The 12,257-nt window shown below is 41.7% G+C and overlaps 1 protein-coding gene across 3 annotated transcripts in view; it reads left to right on the top strand.

Annotated features, from left to right (window-relative positions):
* The window catches only part of LOC145985301 (kelch-like protein 5), a 297,996-nt gene that overhangs the window by 130,397 nt on the left and 155,342 nt on the right, over positions 1-12,257 (top strand). For 2 of the 3 annotated variants that reach the window (XM_083119152.1, XM_083119151.1), the window contains exon 1: positions 418-735. The exons of the other annotated variant lie outside the window; for it this stretch is intronic. In XM_083119152.1, the coding sequence (XP_082975278.1) occupies positions 533-735 (203 nt within the window). In that variant the 5' untranslated portion in view covers positions 418-532. Of the gene's footprint in view, positions 1-417; positions 736-12,257 lie in introns of those variants that run through there. 3 annotated transcript variants of the gene reach the window in all.

Here is a 12,257-nt window from a genome sequence, read left to right as displayed (position 1 = left end):
TCCATATGATTGTTCCTTCATACATTTCATCTTACCATTCATCCTCATGTTGGCAATTCTGCCAAAAAGTAGCAGAAACGTTAAATAAAATAAATCACTCATTCAGGAATCTCCTGGGCATGTGTATTAATATTCGACAACCTTACGTCAGAAACTGCGGGTGGACATCACCGCTTAATCCGCACGCCTGCAGAAGAAAAGGTCATCTTATCGCCCCGTTATGTTTTTGCTATGTTGGTCAGCATGTCGGGATTTTCATAACAAAAGGAGTCGGCTTACACGGGAGCGTTCGGAGGTGGAAGGGAGAACCGATGCGAATGTTTTCGTGTGCGCGCGCCTTTGCAGATCGATCGCTCGGGGAGGCCTGTGTAAACTGCGGCCGTCGGAGCCCCACTCGACCCGCGGTGCGCGTGCGGTGCGGTGCGGTGCAGCGGTGTGCGTCTGGAAACTCGAGAGACTGAGGGCCGCCGTGACCGCCGCCTGCGTGAGCGTGTGCGAGTGCGTGTGGAATGTGGTGACGTCGGCTGCCAAGATGCGAAAAGTGTGGCTCAACTCCCCGAAGAGGCTGCACAGTGCCAGTGCCAGCCAGCTCAACTGCCAGATGAACAAGCGGGAGTCGCGGAGCGGCACGGCGGCCTCTGCTGGATCCGGTCGCAGCACGAGCCTCACCTGCGTGCCCGCGGCCACCTCCCACGGCGCGGCCAGCTACCTGTACAGCTGTCATCCTACCTACAGGTAAGCGCGATTGTTCTGCTTCTTTTCGGTCCCCGTTAGTCAGCCACCTCGTTGGCCGATCATGGCACCGAAGGTTCCGTATTCGAGTCCCTCTCTTGGCATGACCGTTCGCTCCCCTCGTCAATTCCCAAAGCCATGGTGGCCCAGTCGGTAGGACGTCTGACTGCCACGTGGAAGACATCGGTTCGATTCTCTAGGTGGGTGATGCCAGGTCGGATTTTTTTCTGCATAAAGTGGCACATGCAAGTTCTAAACAGCTGACCTCCGTGGAAAAATGGATAGCACACCGCGCTACAACTCCAGGGGTCCCTGGTTCGAATCCCGGCCTGTGCATAGATGTTCTTTGTTAATGTTTTCGTCATAAATTTCATCTTGTTGCCATACATCCTCATTCGCGAATAGTCAAAAGTGGGAGAAAAGCGAAGTAAAATAAACCAACTCAATCAAACAAACATCCTCTAAACAGTGGGTATCTAGAGAGTAAAGGAGGTTGGAACGCGGTGCTTCACTACGGTCGTTGTTGATAATGTGTGGGGTCCTACCACCACATCCCCGTGTGCCTTTATGGCACAGTTATAGCTTGACATTTTGTACCGTCGTCTAATCATAATATACGCGAGCATAAAAGTCGACATTGGAACTTCAGTACTTAACTCAGGATTCAAATCTAGGACTCCTTGATTCGTAATGTCCTACGTAAACTCTTTGACCTCGGAAGTTGGCCATGTAAGCAGCTTCTGGAAAAAGACAGTCCGTAAGATACCACCATAAACAGTGCGATACGATATTTCTTTGTCGCAGATAATAGTGTCTACACAATACTAATAGTCTTCACGATACACAATACTAATAGTCTTCACGATACACAATACTAATAGTCTTCACGATATTAATGACTTCACCGACCCCCCCTCCCACACACACACACACGCACAGAGAGAGAGAGAAAGAAAGAAAGAAAGAAACACGTACTCACGCACTAACCTAACTCTCTGGCATTTCTAAAACAGAAGGCTTATTGCCACAAGAGTAAAAGCTTTTCATGTAGGCATCTCTGGCAAGATTAATTCAGTCTTTGCCATCCTTGAAGATTTTCTTCAAGTTCATCTCAACACATATGTTGTAAACATTCCTTTCCTCTCCCGTGCCTGCGCTCTGTAATCTTCTTGCTTTAATATTTCTAATGTCAGTAAGAGGTGAATACAAATTGTGAAGTTCTGTGGTATGTAATATCCTCCACTCACCTGTTGTTCCACCGCTTTTACGTCCAAATATGTATTTCGTATGATTTTATTTTCAATTACTCTGTTGCTCCTTTAGTGTAAGAAGCTGTGTTTACATCCGTTACTGAGGGTTTTGCATGATCAACGAGGAATATGCTTTTGTGTGGAGAAATCACTTCAAGAAAACCCGTTTGTTCTCCTTTGCCGCGGATGTGATCTTCCTACAAACTGAATGGTGGTATTCTATACTTCCTTTGTTGTAACTTTGCTGTTCCCATCACTACTCTGTGTGACGTCACTTGGGCGCTGTTGCCGTTGTATTAGCGTCGTCTGCGTAAAGAACGTTAAAATTCCCTTCCCTGGTAGCCAGAGAAAGGATCTTCTACACGATGATTTGCCTGTTTGCTTTTATTGTGCTTTATTCGTTGTTATACTTGCAACGGTTCTTGTCTAGATGTGGTTAGGCAAATTGTGGCAACTGTGTAGACTGATTCGATGCCTCATTGACTTTCGCGGACACACCCTCTGTAAAGACTTCTGCCTTAAAGAGGACTAGATAAAATCGTGTACTTTGCTCTTTTATAGTTAACTTTTTCGTAGTTTGTTCCTTTTGTGCGATAAGATCTCTCTTTTGCTAGCTTTAACTGAGAACTTACACGTACTACAGGCAAACACGATGCAAGTCGTGCGCAGAAAACCCACGTTCGATTCCCGGTGTGGCTGATTAGAGGCCATGAGCAACTGTGGTTCTTGTCTGCTTTGAGGGGATGAAGGCGACCGGAGCGTGGTGCTGAGCTAGCTTCTAAACTGTGACTTATATTGTGAAATTATTATTGCGCTTATGTAACACTCGATTTGGCGTCTGCTTTCTGGCCTTGTGACTTGTTACGTTACGATTACGATTTGGCACACACGAGAGATGTACTATGTAGAAGTTTCAGCGAAAAATGCAGGCTCGACCAGGACTCGAACTCGGTTGTCTGGCATACCGTGCCATTGCTCTACTAACTTGAGCTACCGAGCAAGTTCTGGTTTCTCCATATTTACCTGTGCGTCATCTGTTGCCTTTGAAACACTGATGACGTCGACGGTGCATTTTCCCCTCAAATGTCTATCTTGTACAGTCACCGGCAATAAAAATGGGACACCTAGATCCTGAAATACTCACTTCCCTGCAAGGTGCTATGTGCGTTGCCTAACTCGACGGCGATAAGTGGATTTTAATATCAAATTTCCATTGGCAACTTCTACCACCGCCCTTCAGTTAAGCAACACACATAACGCCTTGCAGGAAAGCGACACTTTCAGGATCTAGTTGTTCAATTTTATTGCCTGTGACTGTACATTTCTATGTTCATTTTCCAGGGTGAGGGATTTTAGGTGGAAAATTTCGCAACAATATATTTGGGGCTTACCTAGTCTCAAATTAATGCCTATAGATACCAGTTTCAGTTGCTGTCGATCACACCACCTTCAGTATGGTAAAAATTTCGAGAATGTGTGGGGTCCAAACTTCCCCCCCCCCCCTTTCCTTTCTTTCACTATGTTACTCCCTGGCATGATGAGGGCACAAGAGACGACTTTACGTTTCTAGACTTTTGTGTATTCCTGTTATTCATTGTGCATTATATTCTTAGCCTTAATCGGAATTGGTGGGATAAGCGTTGCAGTAAATATTAACCCCCAACAAAATTATGAAAGTGAGCGCTGTCGACAACAGCCTCCGTTGGCTGACGTTATCGTGTGAGGTTCATTCGCTTCTGGAACAGGGGATGTTAATTTCATAAGTCCGCCTGGTATTCAGGCTTGCAAAGCAGCTTCTTGAAGCAGTTCCATTTCCCATTATAACGCTCCTTGCATAATTATAAAACCCACCCCGTAGCATTAAGCCCAAACAACTTGCCTTTCGCCGTTCTTTAACCATTATTATTAGGGTCTCTTTCAAGTGCTGTGTGGGCCTCTGGGATGGCGTAGTGGTAACGTCGTTGCCTTGTAATCAAGGAGTTTCAGGTTCGGTAACCGATGGAGGCACATAGTGGTTCGGATCCCACTTTAAAAAGTAGGTCCAATCCAGATTAGCCTATCTGTTCAGAAAGTGGGCTTAAAGCAAAGCCTTAAATTATTTTTTTTATTTTTATTTTTTACAAATATTACGTACTCGGTCGTTCCACGTACGTGAATCACCGCTGATCATATTTCGTTCCTTTCCGTTGTATTTTAGTTACATTGGTGTTTTTTTTTTAATCTCATTTGGATAATCATTACCGTTATTGGTTCAAATAACCATTGGCCAATGTCTGATTGGTGCCCGTGAAATATGTCGCCGTTGCACGATAAACGTAGCTCTGTTCGTCTGATTTCACGTGCATTCAATATTGAATTATTAAACGAGACTAGAAAAAGAATGGTTGTGCAATGCAATAAATTGTGGTTGTGGTTTATGCGAGTTCCTTTTTTAAGTCCACTTTGTGTACAGAGAGACTAATCGGGACTGGACCTACAGTTTAAAGTTGGATCCGAACCACTACGTGCATCATCGGGTATCGAATCCGGTACCCCTTGAATTACAAGCCAACGACTTTACAATCGGAGAGGCTTAAGAAATAGTGGTGTATTGTGGTTGCGTATTTGTAAGGTTAGGGAGACTTGTTTCAGACGTCTCCTATGTTGTTTTACGTCAGAACTCCTTATTGTTAGATTAATATGACGTGTGTAGCCGTAGTTGGTGAATGATAACGTATCCTATAAATTAGTAGGGAATAAGTTCTGTTACCAGGGTGAATATAACAAACCATACCTATAAAAGACGAGATGTTTGGTGAATTTACATTCTTGTCGCCAATGTACTAGCATCGTTCTTCTACAAGCCATTTGAGAATTCCAATATTCATATTCCTTTTAAGATGGTGTAATACTTCATTTTTTTATTTATTATATGAATCTTAATATGCAGTAATTCTGGTTGGTGTCTGATTACAAATTTAACGTATACATAGTATAATATGGAATTTCATTGAAACTAAGTGTAGCAAATGTAAGAGTAACGTTATCGGTTGCTGTTTCCTGTTTTCTCTACCACACAGGAACAGAACTGAGAAAGGTATGACCTGCACTTTATTTTTCGAAAAAGGAAAATTTTGTACTTTTTAATTTACCGCCCGCAGCCACTTATTAGCCATGTCCTAACTTGAGGCAAACCTTTGATTCGGTTCGGCTGAAAGCGTGGAAATCCCGCAGGTGCTGTAACTATCAATGCAGAGAGAAATAGAGTGAATGTGTAACAGGTAATTAGGTGTTAACTCTGAACATTTACACGCATCGTTGTAACTTCGCGAGAGTCGACGATTACTATCGATTTCACATTGCAACCTAACAAATACTTTTCCGCACAAAATCCACATGATTTGCTGCGAGTTCTCTACAATAATTTACTTTTCAATTCCACGAGAAAATTTCCCTTCTCCAATGCAAAGTTACATTTAGCGTCTCGAACTTCCAATGCTTACCATCTTATTTGTTTTAATCTAGTAGATTTTTGCATGTAGGGTTGCACAAGTTTGCAATGTTTCTTGTCTTATTTGATTTTACCTAGTATATTTTTTGCATGTACGATTGCACAAATGTGCCTTATTTCAGTATGGACTCGTACATACACGTACTTTTTAAAGTACTCGGCAATTACCTGGTTACCTCTGGTAAAAAAAAATATCTTCAGGATGCAAGTGCAATCACTCACGCTCCACTGAGGTCTTTCCTCCCATCTGGCCCGCAAGGTGACGGTATTACCGAACTTTGTCCTCCATTCGTAAACTTTTGAAATGGTAAGCATGCACAGGCATATTGCATTTTTATTTCCTGAGATACTTCTGTAGGTTTTAAGCCATCAGAGGGTAAGAAACCATTGCTTGCATCTTTAAACTGGCGTTTTGGAGCTGGCTTGATCATCGTTGCAGTCTTGAGGACGTTTTATGTAAATTTCAGGGTCTGTCTTATAATTTTTGTAAGTCTTTTTAAGGTTTTCATTTCTCTCTCTCTCTCTCTCGCGTATATTCCGTCAAATACAACTCCAAAATCAACAACACGATTGTTTTTAATCGACCTATGGATATACTGTATTCGTATTGAGGAGCCGTGAAAAAGTGGTATCTGTCGATAAATGGATATCAATATATTGGTTTATTGGCAAAATTGCCGATAATTTGCAGCAGCGTATAAATAGAAGGGTTAAGCCAGGAATCCTCCCTCATCCTGGATTCTCTTTCCCAGAACCTACATTTCATCTCCCTAACGAGGGAAAGTGAAAAATAATTGTTTCCCTATAATATATATATACTGTTATGTCATTCATCAATAATTTTCAGTGTTACAACTTAATTTTAAAATGGGAAAGTGATACCTATTGTATTGTTACTTTTGGGTTGTAACAACTCCATTGAAAGTCTATGGGATTTTTACAACCCAGGAGTGTCATGACTGTACTGGTAGGCATATCAAATCTTTGTTAATGAAATGGAAATCCTGCAGCTGTAAGTTCTACAACATTGTATTTTGGTTACAGTGTGCCAAACTCTCCCCTACATTTCACGCACTATACGACATATGTCCTGTAAAATATTGTTCTCGTCTCACCGGTCTGTGGGAAAAGGGGGAGAAAATACTTCGTTATTTTTTTATTTCTTGTTTGTTAGTTAGGTTAGGGAGATTTCATGGCTTTTGTATGTTTCGTCGAGAAAATTGCACCCGAGTTACTTGAGACTCAAAAAAGAAAATCTGTGTTTGACATGTAACGTGAAAGTGATTTCAATTAAAATTAAATGACAGGCGGTAAAATGACGCGAAAATCCCTCATGCAAATGGAGTTTTACAGTCCCTTTCTGCTACATACACATTTTAAATACATTCTTATCTCCATAGCTGAAAATATACCTTTCCGCGCACCAATCCTTAATCTTAATAAGAAGAGGGAATCCGGAAACTTGAGTGAATGGGGAGCCAGGTACACTATTAGAGTTTCCGTAAAATTGACGGTATTCAACCGTTAAAGTCTGTGAGTCTGTGTGTTAATTTACAAAAACGAAACGCAGCCGATTTTATTAAAATGTTAATGTTTTGTAATGCATAAATATATGTAGCTAATGCTTATAAATTACAATTAACTGGTCCAGAAATATATTTTTTAAAATTGAATCATTAGGATTACATTAGGGTAACTATGTAATGATAGTTAATACTTTAAAGGGAGTTCCCGATGGCATATAGTGGTAACACTGTCGCCTTGTCGCAGGTTCAATACCCGGTGAAGGCAAATTGTGTTTCGGATCTCACTTTAAACTGTAGGTCCAGTTCCGAGTAGCCTATCGCGCATAAAGTCGACTTCAAACAAATTTCATAACTTTGAATACTTTAAAAACGGCCATTCTAATTTTTTATGTTAGTTGGATGGCAGCGGAAATTAACGTACTTAAACCGTTATTTTTTCAGTTAATTCTTTTACCATGTACCTACACTGGATCTTGTAATTTTTTTTAAAAAAAAATGACTGCATATCTCAATATATTTCAGCAAACATTGTTGCAAATGTTTTGTAATGACACAATTAGAGCACGTTCAGTGGCGGAGATCTGCCAATTATGGTTAATTTTTATTTATCCTCATCGTCGCGATCATCCAAAAGTAAGAGACATTAATTTGGGTAAGATTTGATTGATTGATTTGCTTTATTTTACTTCGCTTTTGTGCCACTTTTGGCTAATTTGCGAAGATGGGAATGAGTGATGATGTGATGAAATTGATGAATGGACACTCACAAACATTCATGCCTAGGCCAGGATTCGAACCCGGAACCCCTGGCGTCGTAGCGCGATGTGCTAACCACTCCGCCACGGGGGCCGGCGAATTCGGGAAGAACACATTTTTGCAATTCGGGAAATTTAACCTGGGAAACCCGTAACTAATACATGAATTATGTCGCTGAAGCGGTCGCTTGGAGAGGTTCGATACGCAGACCCAACACGTTTCACGTTAACAGGATTACGGTGTACACTTAATCAATGCAGGCACAAGATGACGAACGACAAAAGCATCGCCTAACAAGCCTCGCTCCATCGGCGGGCGTTTTGATACATTGGGGCGGATCCCGTTTCAATACGCAAAAAGCACTCTGCTGAGAGCTTTCCGCTGTCGCCGTCCACATCAACAATCGAATCCCTCTGCATCAAGGGTTGTTCCGCGTACATACAGGTTGACATACGCATTTACCCCCTCGGTCGTGGCTCGTAATTTTGTTCTCGCCGGATCGCTTAACTTTGCTAATGCGCCCCTCCCTCCCAATTGGACACGTGACCAATACCAGTGATCGATGTCTTATCTCTCGGTTGTCCTATAATGCCACTCGCGGAATTCGATGCCGTTCATTAAATCAACGCCGGAGCTTCAGAGGACATTATCGAATGTTACGCCATGCGGTCGCACGGCTAATTCACTTCAGCTCGGGCGATTAAAATCGTTTTTCTGCAACTTTCGGTTAATCGCAACGACGAGGATGAGTGATTAGATGAAGTTGATGGAGGACACTCACAACCTGGGAACTTCGGTGGCGAGATCGAAAATCGACCACATAACGCTCTAGGACACCGAGTCGGCAATGCAGCAAATTCGTACCACACTCAATGGTCTACGTTTACACGCAGCTAACGATCCTTATACAGTGTGTCCCACGTAAAACAAGGAAACGCGCGCGGCCGGTTTTACGTGGGACACACGGTATAAGCTTCTATGTGTTTGGTACTTTACTTTAACTCCTACTACTCTCTTTTCTCAGATCTTTATTGCCGAGGATCTCGAGTATCTTCCATTATGTTATCACATTGTGCATGTCGGAAAATTTATAACACAACTAGCTGATTACCCGGCTTGTATTTATTTATCCCAATCTTGTATTAAACAGGAAAATAATGAATTCTAACTATAGTGTAAAATGTAACTAATTTTAAATGTAATCGTGAATGTCACCAATTAGCTTAGCGACTCCGAAAATTATGGATTCGACACTAATCTAGGTCATGTGTGGCATTTTATTTTTAACCCCTCTCACCCCCATGCCGATAAACTTGGAGTTGAACGGCATTGGAAGCGACTCCGAACACTATGGATTTCACACTAATATCGGGAGTTTTCGCAACACACAGTCAGTCATATCAGCCTGAATGTCAGACAACCCGAGAAACACTATCGTTGTGCGCGATTGCATAGAGTCATGGATGTCTGTTTGTGCTGAATTTAATATCGGTCGTTTTGGATTATTTTTACATGACACCCCTTCCCACCCCACCCCTAAGGATGCCAGGGGTGTCTTACCCCAAGAGCATTATTTCCAGACTGCAAGTGATACGTGTGCCAAGTTTGGTTGAAATTGCTCCAGGTGTTCGAGAGTTATGCCGGAACAAACAAACAAACACACACACACACACACACACACACACACACACACACACACACACACACACACACACACACACACACACACACACACACACACACACACATACATACATTTATATGTATATATAAAGTAAATAATAAAAGATAGTTAGATTATATGCTTGGGTTTTAATATTTTTCTGCTGTTATTTTCAAATAACAAGTAGCAATAACATTAAACACACAGGGTTGACCTTTTCAGAGGACACCCACGTGGACTGCTTGTGGCAGACTAACGAATCTATGGCGCCTGGACCTGCAGCTAACATAATCCTCTGTAGAAATTGTATTGTGTCGTCCATACGTGTTTGTCCCTTCATCCATCTCGTCATATCACTATATATATATATATATATATATATATATATATATTCGCAATTAGCCAAAAGTGGCAGAAAAGCGACATAAAATAACCTCATTGAATCCATCAATTGAGCACTGAACATAATGTTAATTAAACCATATTTAATTCATGAGATACCATCAAGTTAGATTTTTCTTGGTAGCCATAAACGATGTCCAAAAAACGAAAGAATATCAAGTTAGTAGTTGCTAGAACCAGCGGTTGCTAGAAATGCGTCATATTATTAAAGTCTTAATGCCGTGTCGACCTCCGTGGCGGCGGTGTTGTAATATCTGCGTGAGAGGTCCCGCGTTCGAATCTTGGTCTGGGTATGGGTGGTCCTTTGAGTGGCCCTTCATCAATTTCATCACTCATCCTCATGTGCGCGATTTGCCAAAACTGGTAGATATGGGAAGTAAAATTAACAAAATCAATCAATCAATAGTACGGTACGTTGATCTCTAGAAATTGTCCTATTCAAAAAGCCACTTTAATGTCAGCGTTAACATTGTGAATCACACATATGGGTTTTACTTGTCAGTGTCTCCTATCGTATCTCGATATGTACAGGGTGAGTCAAAAGTCGCTGACCACCCCTTACAAAATGAAAGGGAGTTTAGATTGCAGCAATTGGTCATGGTAGTAATATGTTAGGCCTAGGGGGAATCTTTTTGGTACATGTCATGACAACGTCCGCCATCTTGGTGACCGCCATCTTGGATTCAACTTCATTTCTTTAAATGGGAAAGGGGGGCATGTGGTGTAACGGTTTTGGGCTGGAATTCAGTGGTGAAGTCAGATTTGTGAAAACGTTAATGCTAAGGAAGTTACGTGTGTGAAATTCACACATAGAATGTAAGCTTCTGGGTATGCGATTGGATTAAAATATTCGTAATGAACGATTTCTTGAATTATGAAGTACTTTGTGGTGTCTGCTAACAAATGAAAAGAACTTTAGTACGATAACATAGCCTGAATGCATGAAAAGCATTATCAAAAATGTGTTTTACATGTGTGACGCTTTATAAATGCAGCAAAGTTAGACTTCATTTGTCTGTCAAGCTTATACCTATGCTGGTGAAATAATCATATTATATGCATTCACAAACATTTAAACCATAATTTAATTAAAAACAATAATAATTTCAAGATTGATTCATTTTGTTATTTAGGACCACTTTTCATGTAATGCCCCGTTTGAAGAAATGTGGTGATGGAAAATTTGAGCACACCTATCTTTGAACTTGTCTGCACTTCTTCAAGAGACATCTTCCTTTCCCTTTTCGGTGGGTAACAAATCTCACCTTGGACCGAGAAACTTGTCGGTTTCCTAGATCCGAGATTACAGCTATCACCCTTGTGTTGGTTTTACCTTTTGATATGATAAAGGTGCGGAAGTTCTACATCTGTAACGCACAGAAACTCGAGCGCCAATCAATACCTGCAACTGCGTGAACGCACGCACTCTGCCAGGTGGAGAGAGTCGGCATTAAACCAGTCGCTGGTTTCCAGAAATCAATGCTCGACTGTCTGTCCCGTGCGTGACCGCAGGACACGGCTACGTTTGGGATCAGCAGGCGTGCGTCTTTCCTCTATTCCGCGACGCTAGATGAACAAACACTTAATAAACAATGTCCCTTCGTGGGTCGCAGCGCGCTCGAAAGATCCTTCTTGTTGAGCAGGTATATGGTACTTTCAAATGTTGACGTTCACTTGCCTGAACACAGTTCTCAATCGTCGCCGCCAATGTGTATGTAGTATCTATGCCATCTTGTTTTTAGACCTCACCGAAGTCTTACTGTTAACCCTTTGTACTTTGGTTGGGTTTTCCACTGTAAACTGTCCCAGCCTCCGCAATGGCTTTATGGTAAAGCCGTCGCCTTGTAATTAAGGAATCTCTGGTTCAATACCCGGTGGGAACAATTAGACTAGCCGACCATAATGTGGACTTAAAACAAACTTTTGACATCCCTTTTATCTATTTTGTTTTAGTATTTTTACGCTTGTTTTCGTTGAAAGGAACATGGGGAAAGACGAAAGAACAGGAAAAAAGTATAGGTGTGGACGTTAGTACGATGACACACTGTATATATTCCTTATAGAAACATTAAAGTATTTCGCCTGGGCATGGCTGTTCATTGTCAGTGTCCTTTCATCATATCATCACTCATTTCCATCTTCGCAATTTATCAAAAATTGCCGAAATGCGAAGTAAAATAAACCAAATCAATCAAGAATATTGATTGATACAGATTGATTGGCTTTATTTTACTTCGCTTTTGTGCCACTTTTGGCTAATTTGCGAAGATGAGGATGAGTGATGATATGATGAAATTGATGAATGGACACTCACAAACATCCATGCCCAGGCCAAGATTCGAACCCCGGACCCCTGGCGTCGTAGCGCGATGTGCTAACCTGTCCGCCAAGGGGGCCGGCAGACAATATAGGAGAGAGAGTCACAACGAAATGAGTTG

Source organism: Lepisma saccharinum, chromosome 3 (assembly GCF_977018435.1).
Source record: "Lepisma saccharinum chromosome 3, izLepSacc3.1, whole genome shotgun sequence".
NCBI classification, from domain to species: domain Eukaryota; kingdom Metazoa; phylum Arthropoda; class Insecta; order Zygentoma; family Lepismatidae; genus Lepisma; species Lepisma saccharinum.
Note: the sequence above shows the minus strand (reverse complement) of the source record. Positions and strands in the feature narration are given on the sequence as shown.